The sequence below is a fragment of the Carcharhinus amblyrhynchos genome, chromosome 1, assembly GCF_965287045.1.
Source record: "Carcharhinus amblyrhynchos chromosome 1, sCarAmb.v2.hapA, whole genome shotgun sequence".
Lineage (NCBI taxonomy): Eukaryota > Metazoa > Chordata > Chondrichthyes > Carcharhiniformes > Carcharhinidae > Carcharhinus > Carcharhinus amblyrhynchos.
The window spans coordinates 32,489,168-32,513,984 of NC_137324.1; the positions used below are offsets into that span (position 1 = coordinate 32,489,168).

At 43.4% G+C, this 24,817-nt stretch overlaps 1 protein-coding gene across 1 annotated transcript in view; it reads right to left on the reverse strand.

Annotated features, from left to right (window-relative positions):
* The window catches only part of myo5b (myosin VB), a 276,339-nt gene that overhangs the window by 83,935 nt on the left and 167,587 nt on the right, over positions 1–24,817 (reverse strand). Inside the window, exons 12-16 of the mRNA XM_080207332.1 lie at positions 24,489–24,629; positions 21,345–21,467; positions 13,544–13,627; positions 4,818–4,964; positions 2,382–2,479 (exon numbers count right to left, since the gene is read on the reverse strand). Of these exons, the coding sequence (XP_080063458.1) occupies positions 2,382–2,479; positions 4,818–4,964; positions 13,544–13,627; positions 21,345–21,467; positions 24,489–24,629 (593 nt within the window). The remainder of the gene's footprint in view (positions 1–2,381; positions 2,480–4,817; positions 4,965–13,543; positions 13,628–21,344; positions 21,468–24,488; positions 24,630–24,817) is intronic.

Here is a 24,817-nt window from a genome sequence, read left to right on the forward strand (position 1 = left end):
CAAAAATACATCTGGCTGGCCTGATGGCCACATGGGGACTGTACATCATCTCTGCACCTGGGGATCTTCTAGTCCTGTCTAGCAGTATCCAAAGGCTGATGTGGTCCAGCAGTTCTTGCACACAAGGTACCCCATCAAGAGTGATGGAATTAGTGATGGAATTATGGGTGATGTTGAAAGATGTTGCAGGTGTGGGAGTGGGATTGGGATAGCTTGATCTTGGGATTGGACATAGCTCGGCACTACATCGAGGGCCGAAGGGCCTGTATTGTGCTGTACTGTTCTATGCTTCTATGTCTGCTGCCACCCCCAGAATGCCCCAAACGCTAAAAAATTCAATACCACTGTAACTTCTGTCACCACAGGCAATGAGTGAACACCCACTCCTCATGATCCTAAATCGTCTTCTCAAGAGACCACAGAGGTCTGTGATCACATGGTGCGACAACTGTAGCCTTCAGAGGCACTATTGCTCCAAAATGTTTAAGAAGCTGCCCTTCAACTGTACACTCCGTGCAGATGACAGAGCCTCTATCACCTGACCTTTGGCTATTCTCTCTGCGTCATTCAGTTGCATGTGGGTGCATAGTTTACTGCAGCTGTTGTTCCTCTTCCAGTGGCTTGAGGTGGGAACACATCTCGACTGAACCATGTTTTTCAAATTCCCACCATCTTCACTCCAAGCCTGCCTTCAAGGGCCTGGAAAAATTTCACCCCCAGGACATATACAAACTTACAAATTAGGAGCAGGAGTGGGCCACTTGACCTGTCGAGCCTGCTCCACCATCCAATAAGATCATAGTTGATCAGGCTGTAATCTCAACCCCACATTCCTGACTACTGCTGATAATTCACATCTTTCCTTAAGTAGGAGACCAACACCACACACAATGTTTGCATTAATGCCGTAATAAACTGAAGTATAATTTCCCTACTTTTGTGTTAAATTCCCCTCACAATAAACAATAACATTCTGTTAGCTTTGGTAATTATTTGATGTACTTGAATGCTATCCTTTTGTGATTCATACACAAGGGTACTCAGATCCCTCTGCATCTCAGGACTCTGCAATCTCTCACTATTCAGATAATCAGCTTCTTTCTTCTTCCTACCAAAATGGACAATTTCACATTTGCCCTACATTACGTTCCTGTAGCTTCCTTGTGTCATTTTCACAATTTACATTCCTACCTATCATTGTGTCATTGGCAAATTTAGCAACCACATCTTCAGTCCCTTCATCCATGTCATTTATAAATATTGTATAAAGTTGAGGCCCAAGCATTAGTTCTTATTAGCTAGCCAATCTTAAATCTTAGAGCGGCACAGTGATTAGCACTGCTGCCTCTCAGCTTCAGGGACCCAGGTTCAATTCCTGGCTTGGGTCATTGTCTGTGTGGAGTTTACATATTCTTCCTGTCTCTGCGTGGATTTCCTCCAGGTACTCCAGTTTCCTCCCACAATCCGAAAGATGCGTACGTTAGGTATATTGGCTGTGTTAAATTCGCCCTCAGTGTACCCAAACAGCTGCCAGATTGTGTCGACTAGGGGATTTTCCACAGTAACTGCATTGCACTGTTTATGTAAGCCTACTTGTGATACTAATAAACTAAACTAAATCCTTGCCAATATATTACCCCCGACACCATGAGCTTTCATTTTCTGCAATAACCTTTGTTGTGACACCTTGACAAATGCCTTCTGGAAATCTAACTACCTGTTCCCCTTGATCCACAGTGACTCCTTCAACAAATTCCAATATATTGGTAAAACATGATTTGCCTTGCACAAAACTATGTTGACACTGCCTGATTGCCTTGAATTGTCTTGCATCAACTGTTTCATTAGTCACTTCTTTTATGACCTTTGAATAAAATCCATCTAGATCTGCGGATTTGAAAGCCCACAGCCCCCATAATTTGTTCAAAACCACCTCATAGTGATTGTAATTTTCCTGAATTCCTCCCTCTCTCCATTTTCTGATTTACAGCTATTTCTGAGATGTTAATTGTGTCCTCTATATTGAACACCATTGCTAAATTCACTTGCCAGCATCTTATGTTCCATCATCTTTTCTCTAGACACGCTTTCTAAAGGACAAACTCTCACTATGTTAATTTGTTTCTTATTTAAATATCTTATTTGTCCCATGCCAATTTGTACATGGCTCATGTCCAGAAATTATCTTTGAGGTTCTGCTTCTTAATTTGGTGCCTAGCTCTTCATACATCCTTCCTTTGTCATGGTACCTACATGGACCTGAACCATTGGATCCTTCCCTTTACATTGCAAGTTCCTCTCTTACCCTGAGCAGGTGTTCCAAGCTCTGGCATGGTGATTTGTGGAGTATTTCCACATTGGTTAATATATATTGTACTTACAAAAATGCAGATTTCTCATCATTTGGCTTAATGCAGCGTACATAATGTGGTGTTGTAGCATTCAGAGTCTCCATAAGTAGATGCAGTGAGTTACGAAACTGAAGGGAAAGAAACAGATTTTTCACAGGAGGCACACAAACACACAAATCATCTCACTTTTCATTTCCACTGAAGAGAAAATACAAGTTACCACCAAACCTGGCCAATATAGATTTTTTTTTAAAATTCATTCATGGGACAAGGGTATCGCTGGCTGGCCAGCATATATTGCTCTTTGCCCTTGAGAAGGCAGTGGTGAGCTGCCTTCTTGAATCACTGCAGTCCATGTGCTGTGGGATGACCCACAATGCTGTTAGGGACAGTGTTCCAGGATTTTGACCCAGTGACTGCGAAGGAACAGTGACATATTTCCAAGTCAGGATGGTGAGTGGCTTGGAGGAGAACTTGCAGTGGTGGTGTTCCCATTTACCTGTTGCCTTTGTCCTTCTAGATGGAAGTGGTCGTGAGTTTGGAAGGTGCTGTCTAAAGATCTTTGGTGAATTGCTGCAGTGCATCTTGTAGATAGTACATACTGCTGCTACCGAACATCGGTAGTGGAGGGATTGAATGTTTGTAGAGGTGGTGCCAATCAAGCGGGCTGCTTTGCCCTAGATGGTGTCAAACAAACTGTTGTTGGAACTGCATCCATTCAGGCAAGTGGGGAGTATTCCATCACACTCCTGACTTGTGCCTTGTAGATGATGGATAGGCTTTGGGGAGTCAGGAGGTGAGTTATTCACCGCAGTATTCCTAGACTCTGACCTGCTCTTGTAGCCACTGTGTTTATGTGGTGTGTCCAGTTGAGTTTCTGGTCAATGGTAACACCAAGGATGTTGACAGTCAGGGATTCAGTGATGGATACACCATTGAATGTTAAGGGGTGGTGGTTAAAGTGTCTCTTATTGGTAATGGTTATTGCCAGGCATTTATGTTGGGCAAGTGTTATTTGCCACTTGTCAGTCCAAATCTGGATGTTGTCTGGATACTGTTGCATTTAAACACGGACTGCTTCATTATCTGAGGAGTCGCAAATAGTGCTAATTATTGTGCAATCACTGGCAAACATCCCCACTTCTGATCTTATGATGGAGGGAAGGTCATTGATGAAGCAGCTGAAGATTGTTGGGCCTAGGACACTCCCCTGCGGGACTCCTGAAGAGATGTCGCGAAGCTAAGATGACTGACCCTCCACAACCACAACCATCTTCAATGATGCTTCCAGGATTTATCCAGCACTTTCTATTTTTATTTCAGATCTCCAGCATCCATATTATTTGTCTCTTATGGCAACAGAATGGGACTGGGTAAGGTTTCGTCCACTACAGTGGAATGCGTTTTGTTGGCAAAATCTCTAGTTGGAACATATCATCAGAGTAGAACATATTTGACAGACAGCCTGGGAGAATGGAGCAAAAAAAAAAAATCCAGGCTGTTGTGGAAGTCAATGAGCTTCCAATTCTGTATGTCTGATCTCCCATTTCTTTAACCATTCATTCACTCATGTCAGAGAGTCTACATAATGAGTGGATTTTATGGCCTCACTCGGGCGAGACTGGAAATTCCTGCTCGAGGTCAACAGAGATTTCCATTGTCAGACCATTGCCTGTTCTGATTCCATGACGGGCCTGATCATAGAGTTCTGGCCAATGCCTCTCATTATGCGTTTTACTGTCTTATGACTATATTACTTCAGTCAACTATCCTGTTTTCCATTTAAGCCCTGCACAGAGCATTCTAGTGCATATACACATGCATATGTAACCGTGATGGACACAGAACTTTGGGCATACAAGTATGGTTTCTTTTATCAAGTGATATCATGTAGCATCTCTCAGTAGTTAAGTACAGTCTCAAGGTCCTCTCATCAGCTATACATTGAGCATCTGACTTCAGTGTAGTAGGATGACCTACACAGAGCAACTTGTATTGCACCAGCCACTTGCTACTCTAGACATCCAAGTCGAGTACTTAGTAATCATAAATGATTTAATCTAAATCTTCATGTGAGGTGCTCGAGTTGACTCCAATATCAGGATACACAGTGATAGACTGAATCCCTCCCTCCTTAAAACTGCTTCCCTTTATTTTCTACAGATCCACCAATCAATGTGGATCTGGGTTTGCATGCATGCACCAGAGATAGCCCTTCCAGTGTGTACCCAGGAGTTTGAACATTAAAGCAAAAGTTTTGGTGTGCCTCAGGTCAAATTCGCAATGGGGAAAAGCAGCTGCATTTCTTGTGGCGAAGAATGAAAATCAGCTCTTTGGGATGGCGAAAATTGACAAGAAAAATTTGCAATAGTTGAATTTACTTCTATTAGACTTCAGGATTGCTGATTTAAAAAATCAGTAGGTTCACTAGAATGGGAAAGGGGATAAAGTAAAATGTATGTATACCTGATGTCCAACTGTTTTCTTGTGCTCTTTATTGGGTGTTTTCATAGCGGGTTTAAGTGGTCGAACGTTTATTTTTGAAGATTTTGTCTTTGGATTGGAAGTAGCAGGTTCCTTCTCATCCTGGAACAAGTCGGCCACCAGCTGATACTAAAGCAAAAGGAAAGAAGACAATTGAAAAAAACTCAAGTTATACAGAACGAATAATAGAAGAGATTTCCACCACTCCACAGGTGAAATGAGAGTGACTGCCCTCACCATCAAGATAGCATTCGACTAAACAAACAGCTAGCAAAATTCAAGTCACTCAGAATCAGGGCTAAGTTCTCCATTAGGTGGAGTCATACCCAACGCAAAGAAGATGATTGCAGCTAGTGGAAGTCAAGCATCTCAGTCCCATGCCACTGCTGCAGGAGTTCCTCAAGGTAGTGTCCTAGACACAAGCATCTTCAGCTGCTTTCTCAAAGGCTGTCCTTCCAACACAAAGTAATAAATGGGTATGTTCACTGAAGAACGCATAGTGTTCAATATCATACACAACTCCTCAGATACTAAAGCAGTCTGTACTACATACAGCAAGACCTGAATATCAGTCAAGCTTGAGTTGATAAGTGACAAGTAACACTCGGGCCATATAAGTGCCAGGTAATGACCATCTCCAACAAGAGAGAATTATCTCTTGACATTCAGTGGTATTATCATTGCTGAATTATCCTCAATCAACATTCTGGGTTTAACATCTACCAGAATTAACTAGACCAGTCTCAGAAATATGATGGTTACAAGAGTAGGTCAAATTCTGAGATAAATAACTCACCTTATGACTGCTAGAGTCTAATCCACCATCTGCAAGGCACTAGTCAGGAGAATAATAAAATACTTCCCACTGCCAGAATGAATGCAAGTCCAATAACACTCAAGGACCTCAGCATTATCCACAACAAAGCAGCCCATTTGATCGACACCTCATCTTCCATCTTAAACATTCAATCTCTCCACGACCTACATATAGTAGCAGCAGTGCATTCCAACTCACCAAGGCTCCTTCAAGAGCATCCTCCAAACCCTAAGAGGACAAGGGCAGCTCACCCATGGGAGGACCACTATCTACCAGTCTGAATTGCAACTATATCACCGTTCTTGCACTGTGACTAGGTCAAAAATATAGAACCACCTTCCAAACAGCACTGTGGCGGCATCCACGCCACATGGTTTGCAACAGTAAGAGAAGGCAGCTTCTCAACCTCTCAAGGACAGTCAGGGGTGGACAACAGCCTAGCCAGTAATGTTGACATCCCATTAAAGAACATTAAAATTGAAGAGAAAAACTTCTTTAGGCAACAAGTGATTAGGATTTAGAATGTACTGCCTGAGAGAGTGGCGGATGTTGATTCATTGATTAAATAGGGAATCGGATTAAGTGAAAAACTGCAGGGATATGAGGAAAGAACAGATTGGGTCTAATTAGATTACTCTTGGAAAGAGTTAGCATGTTTAATGGACTGAATGGTTTCCTTCTGTCCATAGTATTCTATGATTCTAGGCACAGGAATCCTGGCTGACGGTTTTTCCTCTGGAGGGTCACCAGGTCTAATTGTGTTCCTGCTTGAAACAGGTCGAAACAGAGAGCTTCTTGATTAGTACCACACCATGCAGCGGGTTCATTGTCTGAAGCGTTCGAGAAAGCAGGGAAAAAACTTTTCTTCCTGACTTCAGTTAAGCCAGCTTGATAAAGCAGAACATGTTATGTTTATGGCAGAGTCAGATTTCGACAGCTGAAATCAGCTGGAATGGTGGCGATAGCAGTCCCAAAATTCTGCAATTCATTTCACCTGCTGCTACTTACACACAGCATTCCAGTCACAATCAATGTAGTGCTGAATGAATGATGCTTTGTCTCTACTGAAGTAAAAGGGTGAAAATGTTACACTACCTTCCCGTTAAGACCTCAAGGTATAAACAAGCTCCCTGTTTAAATGCCAACTCTTCATTTTTTGATTTATTTTTAAAGGAGTCTTTATTTGTGACTGGTTTTTACTAATACAGAAGGAAAACTGAAATGGCTCGCGGGAAATCAACTCACTGATATGGAATGGTCAATTGACAGGAAGGGTCATTGAACCAGCTGCCAGCAGTTGATAAAAGCCTTGGGCAAAAATATGATGAATTCACTTAACTTTATTGGAAAGGTGATGAACTTCATGGATAAGCTTTACAGGGTCTTTTCTTTGCCCAGAAGAAAAAGGCAGCTGCAAGTGGGCCAGGTGGGCAGCACGGTAGCACACTGGTTAGCATTACTGCCTCACAGCACAGGGACCTGGGTTCAATTCCCGGCTTGGGTCACTTTGTGTGGAGTTTGCACGTTTGTGTCTGCGTGGGTGTCCTCCAGTTTCCTCCCACATTCTGAAAGATGTGCTGGTTAGGTGCATTGACCTAAAACAGGCGCCGGACTGTGACAACTAGAGGAATTTCACAGCAACTTCATTGCAGTGTTAACGTAAGCCTTATTTGTGACTGATAAATAAACTTTACTTTCCTAATCGGAAAAATGGCATTTACTTGGGCCTTACCGGAGCAATCAGAAACCAGCTGGAAAGCATTCATCCCCGAATTTGTTAGCCAAATTTGGGCCATATCCAGTTGTGATATTTTTATTCATTCATCGAATGTGGACATCACTGGCTAGGCCAGTATTTACTGCCTAATGGTTTCAATCAGCCAACTACTGGTGTTAACTGAGAACAAGCGGTGTTCAACAGTCCCAATATATAGTTGCTAACTGGTCCACTGACTGTGTTTTTCCCCTTTAGGCAACTAAGAAACAAAATGTTTTCCAACAATTCAGCCTGAAAGGAATTCACCCTTAAAACAATATTTTCCCCAAACGAAACACTTCAGTTGAATTCAGCTGGAATGGTGGCGAGAGCAGTTCCAAAATTCTGTAATTCATTTCTCAGAGCTAACTTATTAAAGCCTTGCGCATTGAGTGCCTGTTTTCTTTCTCCACAGGGTTATCTTAAGTTATTTATTTATAGCTGGCCCATCACAACATGAAATAGTTAGATTTCAACAATAAACTGAAGTGGATACAAAAGCGCCACAAGTCACAGGGAACCTCTGCCAATGCCTTAGTGGTGAGGCAGCAAGATTTGGAAGATCTAAAATTAAATAAGTGGCCCCTGCCAAGTTTGGTATCAGCGCATCAACTGATGGGTTGGGTAGTGCTGGCAAGCAATCAGCCACTTAGAATTATATAATCCCTACAGCACAGAGAGAAGCCATTCAGCCTATTAGGTCCACACTGACTCTTCAGCAGAGCATCTTACCCAGGCCCACCTCCATCCCCGCTAATACCCCTAACCTACACATCTTGGGACAATAAGGGAGAATTTAGCACGGACAATCCACCTAGTCGCCACATCTTTGGACAGTGGGAGGAAACCAGACCACATTGAGGAAACCCCACGCAGACATGGGGAGGGTGTGCAAACCCCAGGCCAGAACTGAAACCCAGTCCCTGGCACTGTGAAGCAGCAATACTAATCACTGTGCCGCCTCTCAGGTTCCCACTCATGACTGCTTTCTGGTTGACTTCACTTGGAAAATGCACTTGTAAGTATGTGGGTGAGATAAAAATCAGACTGTCATGCCCCTCCTCACGTGGTCAATATCGCAGCACTCACTGAATCGATCAGGAAAGATACAGGAGGTCGCATATGACTCAGTCCTCTCAAAGAATAAGTAATTCTTTGGGAAATCTTATTGAAAGAATGCCACTGACTTTGTGAACAGTTAATCCTTAATACTCCATAGTTACATTGTACAAAAAAAATCTACACATGACAAGATGAATTAGCAGTTTCAGTCAATGTCTAGTGTCAGAAACCATCCCAATCACACACACAAACAAGCATTGCTGCTTCAGGGAGGCCACCAGAAGCTAAGGCAACACTGATCATGTGGTGACATTAAGTCCACTGTTAACTCTTCAATAATCATGCCATTCAGAGTAGCCAGATTTTACAGGAAAAAAGGTTCTAATATGCAACAAATTGTAAACACAATTGTAGAGAACAGAATGACAATCCTATTCCACATAACACATATATCCATATTCGTCTACAAGATTCAGAAATGCCAATGAATAGCTCCAAAAACTTGATGCAAACTCTTTTTATTCCATTCATATGGCTGGGGAAAGCAGTTATAGTTCAATAGCAAGGTTAACAATCCATTAAACAACTTCAATTGATGCAGTGTAAATGGTTCCGATGCCAAAAAGAATGGATCTCTCAGGACAGACAGAAGCCCAGCCACCGTACTCCTGATCCAAACACTAAAAACAAATTGATTAAAAGGCAAAAAGTGAGATAAAGCTGCCCTGAATAAAGACCTGTGACCAGGACAAGTCACCAAGCAATTGTTCTTCATTACTTTGAACTTCATTACTCAGGGCAGGATTTCCTGCCAAAGGCAACCCACTTCTCTATCCTGGTGTGGCCAGCAAACAATGCAAATGGCTACTGACTTCAGCAGAACCAAAAATTCCCTAGCGGCCAATGGCAAGCCACCTCTGCCCCACATTGGAACCTTCCCTGCCTATTCCCTCCCCTTCAAACAGTCAGCGCTGCCATTGGACCCCATCCCACCCAAAGTCATTGCCGTTACCCCTACAACTCTCACGTCTGCTCCCCCCACCACTATAAATGAGTCCCCCATAATGAAGCTCCCACTAGGATCCATTTTTGGCACTGCTCCTTAGCACAGGTTGGCACTGCGCCAACCTGCATCAGGGGCATTGCCAGAGCACTGCCTGGCCATGTTTCTCTCCTCTGGGGGCTACATTCCCCTGGGGGATGCCCACAACAGATTCGCGTCTGGGTGAACCTGTTGTAAACTTCACTGACAGGATGACAAGAGGCGAATCTATGGCTGGGGCGGGGAATGGGGGGTTAATGAGATTCAAATATATTAAAATTCATTTAAATGAGGTTCGCGGCTTTTGTGGGTGTGAATGTCACAACATCACCGGCAAGGGGCGGGGAAAATCGTGGAATGTGATCTTTACGTTTTCCGATTTTCTCTGGATTTTCAGCCCATGTTGTCGTTCTCTCTGATGGAGAACGCAGGCTGAAAATCTCCCCCTATATCACATCAAACTGAGTCTAAATTTATGTTAATGAAACAAAAACACTGAGGAGCTATTGGTATGTTAAACATGACAAAGACAAGTAAACAACTGTAAAGACTTCACAGATTTGGGTGGGGTGCTGAGAGAGGTGGGAATTCACTTGAGGGAAAATATTGCTGGGACATATATGCAATAGAGCCCACTGAGAAAGATAAATATATATTTATATTTTCCACCCGTCCTCCTGCCTAATTTGTATTTTCATTTGAGCTCTAAATTTGTGTGTGTGTCTCTCTCTCTACATATCCTGCACATAGAAGTTCATAGCAAACCTACAGTGCAGGAGGAGGCCATTCAGCCCTTCGAGTCTGCACCGACCACAATTGCACCCAGGCCCTATTCCCGTAACCCCACATATTTACCTTGCTAATCCCCCGTGACACTAAGGGACAATTTAGCATGGCCAATCCACCTAACCCGCTCATGTTTGGACTGTGGGAAGAAACGGAACACCCAGAGGAAACCCATGCAGACACAGGGAGAATGTGCAAATTCCACACAAACAGTGACCAAGATCGGAATTGAACCCGGATCCCTGGCGCAGAGGCGCAGCGGTGCTAACCACTGTGCTACCATGCCTTTGGGTATGCATTGTGCTGCTTTAAAAATCTATGAGAATATTAAACTAACATTCATTCTGCAGCCCCAGCATCATTACATTAAATAGAACTGAATGACAATAATGTAACTTTAAGGTACGTAAGGAAATAAAGGTGAGCATATAAATTTGATACAAAACCATGTGCCAGTAGGGATACTGTGGATATTAGTCATTTAAACATATTGAATAACGATGCAATCTATGCACTCTCCCCCCTTTTAACTGATTATTTTCTATTTTCATTTTTGATCAATCATGACATATGCCACCCCTCTCCCAAAATATAAATAAAATTGTCCTAATGACTTTGCTGCAAAGTCAGTATTCAAGATACAGATCACAAGACACCTCTCCGGATGCACTAAAATGTATAAACTAAAGATCTGAAAAACTAAATAAATTCAGTATCTCAGAACTTCTTAGCAAATCATTTTAGACCACTTGCAGAAAACGTATTGCACTTTTGAAAGGCAGTGACTCTTGTTATGTAGCCAAACAGAGCCATTATTTTACCTACATCATGTCCCCCTATTTGCAATAAATTCAAAGGCTGGTTAATGTGCATTGTTATCTAAGCAGCCTGGAAACTGTAAATGAACGAGTATCCCACACTTATCAAGGTGCAGACAGACCAGAGAGGAAGGACCTATTTCCATCATCGAGGGGCCAGTAAACCAGACATTGACAAAGTAATTTGTGGAAAGATTAGAGAAAAGTTGAGGAGTAATTATTCACACAGAGGGCAATATGTCTGGAGCTCATTGCCTGACACCAATGACACCCTCTGCTGCTCTCAGCCAGTGTTTGTGCCCCCTTCCTCTCCCACCCTGGGAGGTAAGGAACTATTTCTGCTGGATTTTCATGCACTGAATGCATATGATAGCAGCATCGGATCCCAAAATTGGATCTGGAACTCTCCCGTTTTCCCACCCCTCCTGGACTTAGAACTGTTCTGGTAAGATTGACCTCTGTATTAAGAGCAGCTGGTTAAGTTAATGGGGTTGTGGTCGAGCTGAGGTCTGGAGGTTTAGACTGGGTAAGGGCCTCAGTGTTTTGCTGCTGACCCTTGCTCTCATCATAGGCCAAGTTATAGCTAGGATTCACCATAAGGAGGAAGGTGAACCAGGACTTTCATTCATACTGGGAATGGCACAAATCAGTTTGTGGAGATTTTCTCTCAAGTTTGCCTGCCTAACTACCAGTATTGATCTTGATGGCACATGTCAATGCTGTCAGAGACAGAGGTTAACAAAATATTTTAAAGCATGGAAGGCAATGTAGTCAGCACCCTGAAAGGGTGAAAAACTAAATAAATTCAGTATCTCAGAACTTCTTAGCAAATCATTGCTGATTCTTAGCAAATCATCCTGAAAGGGTGCTATGGTAGAGACAGTCATCCATTTAAAAAGTAATTTGGATATACATTGTGCTGTAAATAACAGGAGAATGGACCAAGAGCTGGAAAATGAGATTGGAAGGGACAGCTGTTTTTCAGCCAGCATGGACACAATGGGCAGGATGGCCTCCCTCTGTGCTGAAATCTACATTGCTTTCCATGTTTTAGAATATTTTGTTAATCTCTGTCTCTGTTGACAGCGTTGATGTGTCACCAAGGTCAATACTGGTGGATAGGCAGGCAAACTTGAGAGAAAATCTCCCTAAACTGATGATCTGTGCCATTCCCCATGTGAATGAAAGTCCTGGCTCACCTTCCTCCTTATGGTGAATCCTAGCTATAACTTGGCTTATGATGAGAGCAAAAGCCAGCAGCAAAACGTCGAAGCCCTTGCCCAGTCTAAACCTCCAGACCTCAGCTCGACCACAACCCCACTAACTTAACCAGCTGCTCCTAACGCAGAGGTCAATCTTACCAAAACAATTCTAAGTCCAGGAGGGGTGGGAAAACGGGAGAGTTCCAGATCCAATTTTGGGATCCGATGCTGCTATCACGTGCATTCAGTGCATGAAAATCCAGAAGTAGTTCCTCACCTGCCGCATTGGGAGGGGAAGGGGGCACAAACACTGGCTGAGAGCAGCAGAGGGTGTCATTGCACATGTGCAGATCTTTAGCAGCAGAGACATGTCAGTCAGCCTCCGCTGCTCTCAACCAGCCTCCTTGGATTAAAAACAGCATACCATTCCCCACCCATCCCAAACTAACAGGGGACCCGCAGTCTATCATGACTCCCACCCACCTGAACTGATTCTCCCTCCCCCTCCCCATGATCAGACAACCAATTCCACACCCTGCCTTTGGACGACCAATCCCACCCCTCCCCTCCCCCCCCACCCTGCTATCAGACACCCAACCATGGCCAGCCCCAATCATCCCTCTCCCCCCACCACCACTGATCCCACTGCAGACTGGCAGCAGGGGGCAAATTTCAGCAGTTAATTCATGTGCTTAAAGGCTTATTTGTTAGTGTCACAAGTAGGCTTACATTAACATGGCAGTGAAGTTACTGTAAAAATCCCCTAGTCATCACAGTCCGGCACCTGTTCAGATACACAGAGAGAATTTAACATGGCCAATGCACCTAATCAGCACGTTTTTTGTGCTGTGGGGGGAAAGCAGAGGAAACTCTTGCAGACATGGGGATAAAGTGCAGACTTCGCACAGAGAGTGACCTAAGCCAGGAATTCAACCTGGGTCCCTGGCATTGTGAGGCAGCAGTGCTAACCACTGTGCCACCTTGCCACCCTACATGATGCCGATTACTTAAAACGTGAAGCATCAGTGAAATAAATGCTTCTCCTGGCTCATTGCATTGTCCTGGATTGCAAATTTCAAGTGCAATTCCAAGTGGGGCGATATACATGGAACACTACAACTGTCATTACTTGGGAGCATGCCTAACATGGAGCAGGCGGCATCAGCCTTGGATTACAGTGCTGTTACAGTGTGAAGTTAATGCATTCGGAGCTGCACCATCATACCTTGCTGGCCTTCAGTATGTTGATCTGCTCTTCGTGTACCGTGTCTCGGTTTTTCTCCAGGAACCCATCACATTGATACTCCACCTACAGAAGAAAATCACAACCACATTCCGTTAGGTGGCAACATTCACTGGATAACTAACCTACAGAAACACATTGATATAAAGCTACTTTTACAAGCGTACGTCAGAGCTAATTTGTCACAAACACATGGGTAACATCACTGAGCAGAATTTTGAAAACGAATCAAAGGTCTGGTTAGTAAATGCTCCGCGCACTGCAGGAAGATCAACATCTGATTCCTACTGGGATGTAATCAGCCACAATGCTTTTCACAGTCAAATAGTCTGCAATCTTCACTGCCAAGGCTGAGACAGAGACCTGCCAATGCCCATTGAATTGCACCAAGCATGAACTGCTGCTTAAGGAACGTAAACAGCTTAGAAAGAAAGATGGAAAAAGCACATGATGCATGTGTGTGCATATGTAACACGTACACAGATATGTAACACAGAATCACTGAACACTGGAAGCAAGTCATAACAATCAGCCGTAAGGTGCTGACGTAACTTGGGTTTCTGCACAACAGAAAGCTAATTTTCTCTCCACACACATGCCTCTCAAATATTCTCCCATCATCCATCGATAATACTGAACCAAGCTGGAATATGGTTCCACAAGTACTTGACATCAGGTGCCAAAATTGATTTTGTTTCTCCTAAGACATCATGAGGCTAATTGAAGTACATCCACACCCATCCCAATATAATTGATTGAGATGGAATCTACTTACATATAGACAACTATACCTGACCTTCACTGTGCAATTCATAATGTACAATGACCTGGGAACCTAACGCTTTCTTAGAATCATAGAGGTTTACAGCATGGAAACAGACCCTTCGGTCCAACTTGTCCATGCTGCCCTTTTTTTTAGAACCCCTAAGCTAATCCCAATTGCCTGCATTTGGCCCATATCCCTCTACACCCATCTTACCCATGTAACCGTCTAAATGCTTTTTAAAAGACAACACTGTACCTGCCTCTACTACTACCTCTGGCAGCTTGTTCCAGACACTCACCACCCTCTGTCGAAAAAATTGTCCCTCTAGACCCTTTTGTACCTCTCTCCTCTCACCTTAAACCTATGCCCTCTAGTTTTAGACTCCCCTACCTTTGGGAAAAGATGTTGACTACCTAGATGATCTGTGCCCCTCATTATTTTATAGACCTCTATAAGATCACCCCTCAGCCTCCTTATGCTCCACAGAAAAAAGTCCCACTCTACCCTGCCTCTCCTTATAACCCAAACCATTAAATTCCAGTAACATCCTAGTAAATCTTTTCTACATTCTTTCTAGTTTAATAATATCCTTTCTAATAATAGGGTGACCAGAACTGTACACAGTATTCCAAGTGTGACTGTACCGATGTCTTGTACAACTTCAAAAAGATGTCCCAATTCCTGTATTCAATGTTCTGACCGATGAAATCAAGCATGCCGAATGCCCTCTTCACCACCCTGTCCATCTGTGACTCCACTTTCAAGGAGCTATGAAGATGTACCCCTAGGTCTCTTTGTTCTGTAACTCTCCACAACGTTCTACCATTAACTGAGTAAGTCCTGCCCTGGTTCAATCTACCAAAATACATCATCTCGCATTTGTCCAAATTAAACTCCATCTGCCATTCGTCAGCTCACTGGCCCAATTGATCAAAATCCTGTTGCAATTGGAGATAACTTTCTTCACTGTCCACCATACCACCAATCTTGGTGTTATCTGCAATCTTACTAATCATGCCTCCTATATTCTCATCCAAATCATTACTATAAATGACAAATAACAGTGGACTGATCCCTGAGGCACACAATGGTCACAAGCCTCCAGTTTGAAAAACAACCCTCTATAACCATTGTCTGTCTTCTGTGAAGAAGCCAATTTTATATCCTTTTAGATACCTCACCCTGGATCCCATGAGATTTAACCTCATGCAACAGCCTACCGCGATGTACCATGTCAAAGTCCTTGCTAAAGTACATGTAGACAACATCAACTGCACTGCCCTCATCTACCTTTTTGGTTGTCCCTTCAAAAAACTCAATCAAATTTGAGAAACATGATTTTCCACTCAAAGCCATGCTGTCCCTAATTAGTACCTGCATCTCCAAATGCCTTCAGATCCTGTCTCTCAAAATACCTTTCACCAATTTACCCACCACAGATGTGAGGCTCACTGGCCTGTAGTTCCCAGGCTTTTCCCTGCAGCCCTTTTTAAACAAGGGCACATTTGCCACTCTCCAATCTTCAAGCACCTCACCCGTGACTATCGATGATTCAAATATCTCGACGAGGGGACCTGCAATTTTCTCCCTAGCCTCCCATTATGTCCTAGGATACACTTCATCGGGTCCCAGGGATTTATCTGCCTTGATGAGCTTTAAGATTTCCAGCACCTCTTTGTAATATGTACATTCAAGACATCACTATTTATTTTCCCAAGTTCCTTAACATCCATGCTTTTAAGAACATAAGAACATAAGAAATAGGAGCAGGAGTAGGCCATCTAGCCCTTCGAGCCTGCCCCGCCATTCAATAAGATCATGGCTGATCTGTTGTGGCTCAGTTCCACTTTCCCGCCCTCTCCCCATAACCCTTAATCCCCTCTCTTATCAAGAACCCATCAACCCGCTTCTTAAAAATATTTAGCGAGGCAGCCTCCACCACTTCAACGGGCAGAGAATTCCAGAGATTCACCACCCTTTGAGTGAAGAAGTTCCTCCTCAACTCCGTTCTAAACCGCCTCCCCTTTATCTTGAGGCTGTGCCCCCTAGTCCTACTGTCTTTTTTGAGCGGGAAGAGTCTCTCCACCTCTATCCTATCCATCCCATTCATCATCTTATACGTCTCAATGAGATCTCCCCTCATTCTTCTAAACTCTAACGAGTACAAGCCTAGTTTATTCATTCATTTAGGATCTCACCCTCTCTTGTGGATCTGCACATTATTGACCTTGTTGATCCTTAAGAGGTCCTACTTTCTTCCTTGTTACTCTTTTGCCCTTTATGTATTTGTAGAAGCTCTCTGGATTCTCCTTTGCCTTATCTGCCAAAACAACCTTGTGTCCCCTTTTTGCCCTCCTGATTTCTCTCTTAACTCTATTCCTACAACCCCTATACTCTTCAAGGAATTCACTTGATCCCAGCTGCCTATACATGTCATGTGCCTCTTTCTTCTTCTTGACCAGGGCCTCAATATTCCGAGTCATCCAGGATTCTTGACTTCTGCCAGACTTAACCTTCACTCTAAGAGGACTGTGTTTACCCTGAACCCTGGGTAACATACTTTTGAAAGCACACCACTTAACCGACGTCCCTTTTCTTTCCTACAGACGTCCCCAATTAACTTTTGAACGTTCCTGCCTGATGCCATCAAAATTGGTCATGCCCCAATTTAGAATATTAACTGCTGGGATCTATCATTCTCCATAGGTATCTTAAAACTAAGAATTGTGGTCACTGGTCTCAAAGTGATCCCTCACTAACACCTGTCACCTGTCCTTCCTTATTTCCCAAGAGGATGTCAAGTTTTACCACCTCCCTAGCTGGGCTATCTACATACTGAATGAGAAATTCCTCTTGAATACACTCAATAAATTTCTCTCCATTCAACCCTCTAATACTACGGCTTGATCTGTAAAGCTGAGTTCCATATGACTAGTAGCGCATTTATCAACTAGGCCCTTTGGGAAGTATCATAGAATGATGAATCATAAAGTCCCTACAGTGCAGAAGGAGGCCATTCAACCCATCGAGCCTGCACCGACAACAATCCCACCCACGCCCTATTCCTGTAACCACACGTATTTACTCCACTAATCCCCCTGATACTAAGAGGCATTTTAGCATGGCCAATCCACCTAACCTGACTGTGGAAAGAAACTGAAGCATGTGGAGGAAATCCACGCAGACATGGGGAGAATGTGCAAACTCCATACAGAGTGACCCAAGGCTGGAATTGAACCCAGGTCCCTGGTGCTGAGAGGCAGCAGTGCTAACCACTGTGTCACCATGCTGCCCAGGTCATGGAAATACTTTTCAAAAAAGTAGTTATTCCACAATCTGTCAACAGGTGTGATTTTGAGCCCCCACTCTCCATCTGCAGGAACAGCAGGATATGCTCAAAATCTGGACAGCATAATTCACGATGTGGTGATGCCAGTGTTGGACTGGGATAAACACAGTAAGAAGTCTGACAATGCCAGGTTTAAGTCCAACCAATTTATTTGATAATAAACTTGCAAGCTTTTGGGGTTTGCCCCTTCGTCAGGCGAATGGAGAGTTCTGGCCTGAGACAGAGCACATAACAGCACGGACAGTTTACTGATTAGAATGCGAATCTTTACACCTAACTTGCTATTCAAGTCTTAAAGTGGCCAACAATGTGAGTGGAAGGAGCATTAAGCCCAGGTTAAAGAGATGTGTATTGTCTCCAGACAGTACAGTAAGTGAGGTTTAGCAAACCCAGTCAAGTCATGGGGGTTACAGATAGTGCAACAGTGACCACAACACCACACAACCCTGCCACAGCAACCTCTACAGGACATGCTGGATCATCAACATGGATGATATCATCACACGTGAGAATACCATCCACCAGGTACACGGTACATACTCTTGCAACTCGGCCAACATTGTCTACCTAATACGTTGCAAGAAAGGATGTCCCGAAGCATGGTACATGGGGGAGACCATGCAGACGCTACGACAACGGATGAATGAACATCGCTCAACGATCACCAGGCAAGACTGTTCCCTTCCTGTTGGCAAACACTTCAGCGGTCACGGGCATTTGGCCTCTGACCTTCGGGTAAGCGTTCTCCAAGGTGGCCTTCACGGCACATGACAGTGCAGAATCGCTGAGCAGAGACTGATAGTCAAGTTCCATACACATGAGGACGGTTTCAACAGGGATCTTGGGTTCATGTCGCACTCTGTAAACCCCATGACTTGCCTGGGTTTGCTAAACCTCACTTACTGTACTGTCTGGAGACAATACACATCTCTTTAACCTGGGCTTAAGGTTCCTTCCACTCACATTGTTGGCCACTTTAAGACTTGAATAGCAGGTCAGGTGTAAAGATTTGCATTCTAATCAGTAATCTGTAAACTGTAAACTGTCTGAGGCCAGAACTCTCCATTCGCCTGACGAAGGGGCAAACCCCGAAAGCTTGCGAGTTTACTATCAAATAAATAGGTTGGATTGGAGCCTGGTGTTGTCAGACTTCTTACTGAGCATAATTCACACCAGGAAGTTTCCAAGTTCCGATCTTGATCAGGTGGAGGGAGTAGAGAAGAGCTGACTCTATTGGAGGTGGAACCGGAAGCCAAGACCTCCATGGTATGCGTGGATGAGGAGGGAATGATGATATGATGGCACGGTTCATGGCCAGTGAATTATTTTTGGCAGATTATGGTAAGATCTAAAGAGAAAAACCGGCATGTTTTTAGAGAGAAACATGCGTGTTTTCTCACTGGAAACCACAATCTGCCACTTTTTGGTAAGATTTCGCCCAAAGTGTTTGGAAAATTTGGACCAGTAGCTCATCACTCTCTGCTTATTCACTGAGATAATTATCTGAAAATTATAAGAAGACTGAAACTTCTACTAACCTCTTCAATGGGAAATACAGTTGGAACGTTCTTACTGATGAGCAAGGACAAACAGAGATTCAGAACCACTTAACTAAGCTGAGTTGAGCTGGATTGGTTTCACTTGCTGAACTTTGAAATTTGGAGGGTGCCAATCTTTTCCAAAAACTTTCAGGGAATTGAAAAACATTCCTCATCACCAGGATAGCCATCATGTAAGATTGTTAGGACTACATTGGCAGAAGGTAACTTTTACTCCTAATTATGGATGAGAGTGCTTTGCATCCAATTCCTGGCATCACATGTGGTGTGTGTATGTGGCTATCATCTGAAATTATAAGTATCTTATAAACTCTGCTTTGAGTTTACTTATTAGTGTCACAAGTAGGCTTACATTAACGCTGCAACGAAGTCACTGAAAATCCCCTAGTTGCCATACTCCAGCACTGATTCAGGTACACAGAGGGAAGATTTAGCATGGCCATGCACCTAACCAGCACCAAGAGAGAAAATGTTGGAAAATCTCAGCAGATCTGGCAGCATCTGCAAGAAGAGAAAAGAGCTGATGTTTTGAGTTCAGGTGACCCTTTGTCAAAGTTTTTGGTCACCTGAACTCGAAACGTCAGCTTTTTTCCTCCTTAGAGATGCTGCCAGACCTGTTGAGATTTTCCAGTGTTTTCCCTTTCGATTTCAGATTCCAGCATCTGCAGTAACTTGCTTTTTGCACCTAACCATCACATCTTTGAGATGTGGGAGGAAACTGGAGCACCCGCAGGAACACAGGGAGAACGTGCAGCATCTGCACAGGTAGTGACTCAAGCTGGGAATCAAACCCAGCTCCCTGACGCAGTGAAGCAGTACTGCTAACCATTATACCACCATATAATATTCCAATGCAGAATCAGATTTCTGTTAAGGTGAACTTCAATTACAGTTTTCTCTCATAAGCAAATGTCTACTGTGTTTCCATCTGCCATAGCAAGATGGCACTCTCACTGCAGAGTAAGTTGTATTGGCATGCTCAATCATTTTGCAGTTGACTATGTGCAGGCCTTTAGGCACTTATGGTACAAAAACTGTGAATTGTCAGTTTTATATATGCCAACTGTCAGCATTTTGAAGCCGCAGTCCATGTCAGAATATTTTAACGAATATCAACATGAACTCGGCCAATCTTTGTTGATCCAAACGTACTCAAGTCTTGCTGCTGTTGGAGATTATCCCTGCAGTTACATACTATGCGCAGACATTCCTGCCAGGATATTAATTCTTGTTTACAGTATGCAGCCACCACAATCACCTCAAGAACTCAGGTTGGAACAGCGCTGTGGGGAAAGAACAAGGTTGGGATGGGGCAGAGTGAGGGGGAAAGGAACAGATGGCCACCAAGGGAAGGGGAAAGGGAGAAAACACATTGCAGTGAAGGGCAGGAGGCAACAGGAAAATGAAGTTGTGAAGAAAAAGGCTATATAGAAAAGAAAGGATGAAAAGAAGTGAAGAACGTCCAGAAAAGGTGGTGGAACAGGGGTGGTGGTGGGTGGAATGGTTAGGCGAGAAAGACTAGGATTGTTTTTCTTAGAGATTGAGAGAAGATTTGATAAGGATGTGACTTAGATAAGGTAAATGCATGAAATTGATGGCACAAGGACTATGGGACACAGATTTAAGCTTTCGGGAAAAGATGCAGGGGGAATGTGGGAAATAACTTTTTTTTAAAAGGCAGTGGGAGTTAATGATCTAAAACCGAATGCCTAGGATGGTGATGGAAGCGAACGAAATCAGTGACTTCACATTGGCTGGACAATTGAAGGGAATAATTTCCTGGGCTAGGAGGAAATCAGGCAGAAGAGAAGGACTGATTGGATTGCTCTGCAAGGGTAGCTGGCACGGACTTAATGGACCAAATGGCCTTCTTCTGTGCTGTAAATAGCTCTATTGACTCTCGAATGAATTGGGAGAATTGAAAAAGTGTTTCTCAACTGAGGGGGTGAAATTGCTTCTGAGGCAGAAGCTGCCAATGGTGATTTAAATTACTGTTTTATTTCTGGTTCTCCATTTGAACTCATACTCTGGAAACAAAGTGAGCAAGTTTGTTGAGTACGGATGGGTATAAACCCCAACGTGCGGGTTAATTGCCACATTGTTACTTACCTTATCAGCAAAATGTATAACAACAAAAGCAACATTGGACATTCGGGGTTTCTGAAAGTGCTGAGTGCTTGAGTGGCGGTCATAGAGCTTCTGGGCCCAGCTCTGGTCCGTCCCTTTTGGCATCTGAAAGGAACACAAAACCAATTTGACTTAGAAGCTAGTTATATCTCACCAAAAAGAAAGCTTTTGAAAATGACACTGTATTTGTGAAAACCTTTTAAGAATATTTGTAGAACCAACAACTGTAACAAAGATGGTCCTCCCTCTCCCAAATGGGAAGAATTCTACTGACACATTGGGCAGGATATAACGCTTCATTGCCAATGGGTTTGTAGGCAGGAGGGCACATTAAATCTAGTGGGCGGCCTTCCTTCCAGTGGGCCAATTAATGTCCTTAAGCAAGCAATTAATGTCCATTTAATTGGCTCAACCTCCTGCCTTTGGCTGTTAACAATTGACAGGAGAGGCCCACACAATGTGGCCAGCTTGGCATTTTTCCCTGTTCTGGGCAACGGGGGCAAGGTGTGTCCCCTCCCTAACTAGCCAGAGTCCTGCCAGCTTGCACCAGTGAGATGCCTAAACATTAATCAATTCTGACCCATTACTGAAGACTTCCTCCTGGACAAAAGCGCCTGAGGGTCATGAATCTGAATTCCTGCCTTTTAATGACTACTTGGCATTTAAATGGTTGCAGAGCAGCCACTGTCCCCTTGTGGGATCCACCACACGCACGCACACACACAATTAAGCCAAAGTAAAAGTGTGAGGATCACGTGCCCAGCATAGTTCAGTCCATCACTTTATTACGAGTACAGCTTATTCCACTTCCATTTCTTCCCTTGTCCCAGTGCGACTCGAGCACTCAGCTTGATACACGCATCTGCCTTGACCCTGGCTGAACCGCACTGTTCTTCTAGGTTTAGCAATTTTAAATATGTAGGGTGAATGCCTGGGAGATGGCACTTGCTTTAAACTGAAAGTCAGGGAAGGTCAAGTTATGAATGTCTGCACAGCAGAAAGGAATAAATGCATTTTGCACTCTGGTTGCTGTTTCCTGCAAGCTCACAAGTGAAGGCCTGTCACTGCAACATATAAAATCACATTTTCCCTGCTGTTTAGAGAGGCAGTCAGCAACTTCCACTGTCCATTTTTCAAGGGTGATCTCCTTTCCCTGTGGCTGTCTGCCAGAATTACTGGAAGGTGACGTGCAAGACATGACAGAACCTCTCCCGCAATTTAAATACCCTGCTTGTGTTTCAGGTGGGAGTTTTGAGAGTATTGTAGAGCTTCCTCAGGAAATGCAACACCATGGAAGACCCAATACATCTGCTCTGTAACTATTTATTCTCTGTTTACTGCAGAAATTGGCGCATGCAGGGCATTAGCCTGAGTACTATTGTTTCTTTGAAACAGGAATACAGCAAATAGGAGGAGTAGGCCATTTGGCCCCTCCAGTCAGCTCTGCCACTCATTTAGATCATGGTTGATCTACGTCAATGGCATTTTCCTGCAATATCCCCTGCTGCCTTATTATCTACGAATCTATTAGTCCCTTGCAAGTATTTGGAACAAACCTTGTTGTGGCTTTCTTAATTGAACCAACTGGCGTATGAGAATAAATAATCTCATGATAAAAACAGCATTTTTTAAATAAATATGAACAGTTACTATAGGAACGGCCGAGGGCTACTGTCCCCATTTTAAGGCAAATTTAATTTCACTTTTCCCAAACAGGCCTCTCAGCCCCTGGCATCATTTGCCATCCTGTTAATGGAATGAACGATCCCAGGCCTCCAACAATCCTACATGAAACTAATCATGAGTGACATGCCCCATCCGATGTCAATGAGCTTCTGGCTTCTTCACTTAGCAGTCTTTTACAATTGAGAATGTGAACTTAGCAGTAAAGAGGCTGAGGGCACACATTATTGTCCCATCCACTTGATCATAGAATCTACAGCGTAGAGGACGGCCATTTGGCCCATCTCGAATCTGCTGGCTCTCCTAAAGAGCAAGTACTGCCACTTCCCTGCACTCTGACACATCCCTCCCTTTCAGGTATTTACAAAATTCAGAAAACTGTAGAAAAACTGATGGCATGGAAGGAAGCCACTCTGCCCATCATGTCTACTCCAATCCAAAAAAAAGTCACTTAGCCTAATGCTACTTTAGAGCATTTCGTCCATAGTCCTGCAGGTTTCAGAACTTAAGGTGCATTGTCACACAACTTCTAAGTGAGTCAAGTGTTTCAGCCTTTACCACCCTTTCAGGCAAGTGAGTTTCAGACCACTATCATCTTCTGAACGAAAGGGGTTTTCCTCATCTCCCCTCTAATCCTTCTATTAATCTAAGGCTCCTAGTCACTGACCTCTGCCAAGAGAAACAGGTCCTTCGCATCTACTCTATCCGGACCCCTCACAACCTTGTGCACCTCAATCAAATCTCTGTCTCAAACAGAACAACCCCAGCCCTTCAATCTTTCTTCAGCACTACAATTTTCTGGTCTGGCAGCATCCTCGTAAGTTTCCTCTGTACCCTCTGCAGTGCAATTTCTGTAATGGAGGTGACCAGAACTGCAAGCAGTTGTGGCCTAATCAGCATTTTATATGGTTCCAGTATAACATCCTTGCTCTTTTATTCTATGGCTCAGCTAATGAAGTGAAGTATTCCACATGCCTTCTCAACCACCTTATCAGCATGCCCTGCTATCTTCAGGGATCTGTGGACATGCATTCCAAGATCACACACCTCCTCTATACTTCCCAGTGTCTTCCCATTTATTTTATGTTCCTTAGCCTTGTCTGACATTCCCGAATGCATCTCCTAACACTTTTCCAGGTTGAATTCCATTTGCCATTTTTCTGCCCACCTGACCACTCCACTGGTGCGTTCCTGCAGTCCACAACTTGCCTCTTCATTATCAACCATGTGGCCAATTTTTGTGTCATTTGCACACTTCTTGATCATGCCCTCTACACTTAAGTTCAATTCATTAATAAATACCAGAAAAAGCAGGGCTCCTGGTACTGAGCCCACTGGAAACTCATCTACCCTGCTATGAAATCAGTGGAAAACTTATCACTGGATTGTTATTCCTCAGTTAAAAGAAAACTATGTTGCACAACAGTTAAAATTTGAAATTACCTTGCATTCTTCATCCAACAGGTCTAAAATGCCCAGTTTAGACTCAATAAGGTCAATGCAAGGTTGATTGTCAGAGAAGTCAATGAGAGTCCATGGTATTTCTTCTTTCATGTATTCCTCCTGTTCCAGTTTGAAGACATGCTGAAAAACATTGAAATCGTTGAACACACATTGGTTATGTTGAAAAGATATGTATTACCATTTTGCTCAGTCAACATTTAAAGAGTAATATTAGAATCAAGACAAATTCAAAGATCAAGTTAACCTGTTGAGTTTAGAATGGAATGCCATTATTAGTAAAAGAAAGGGTTTGAACACATGCATGTGTT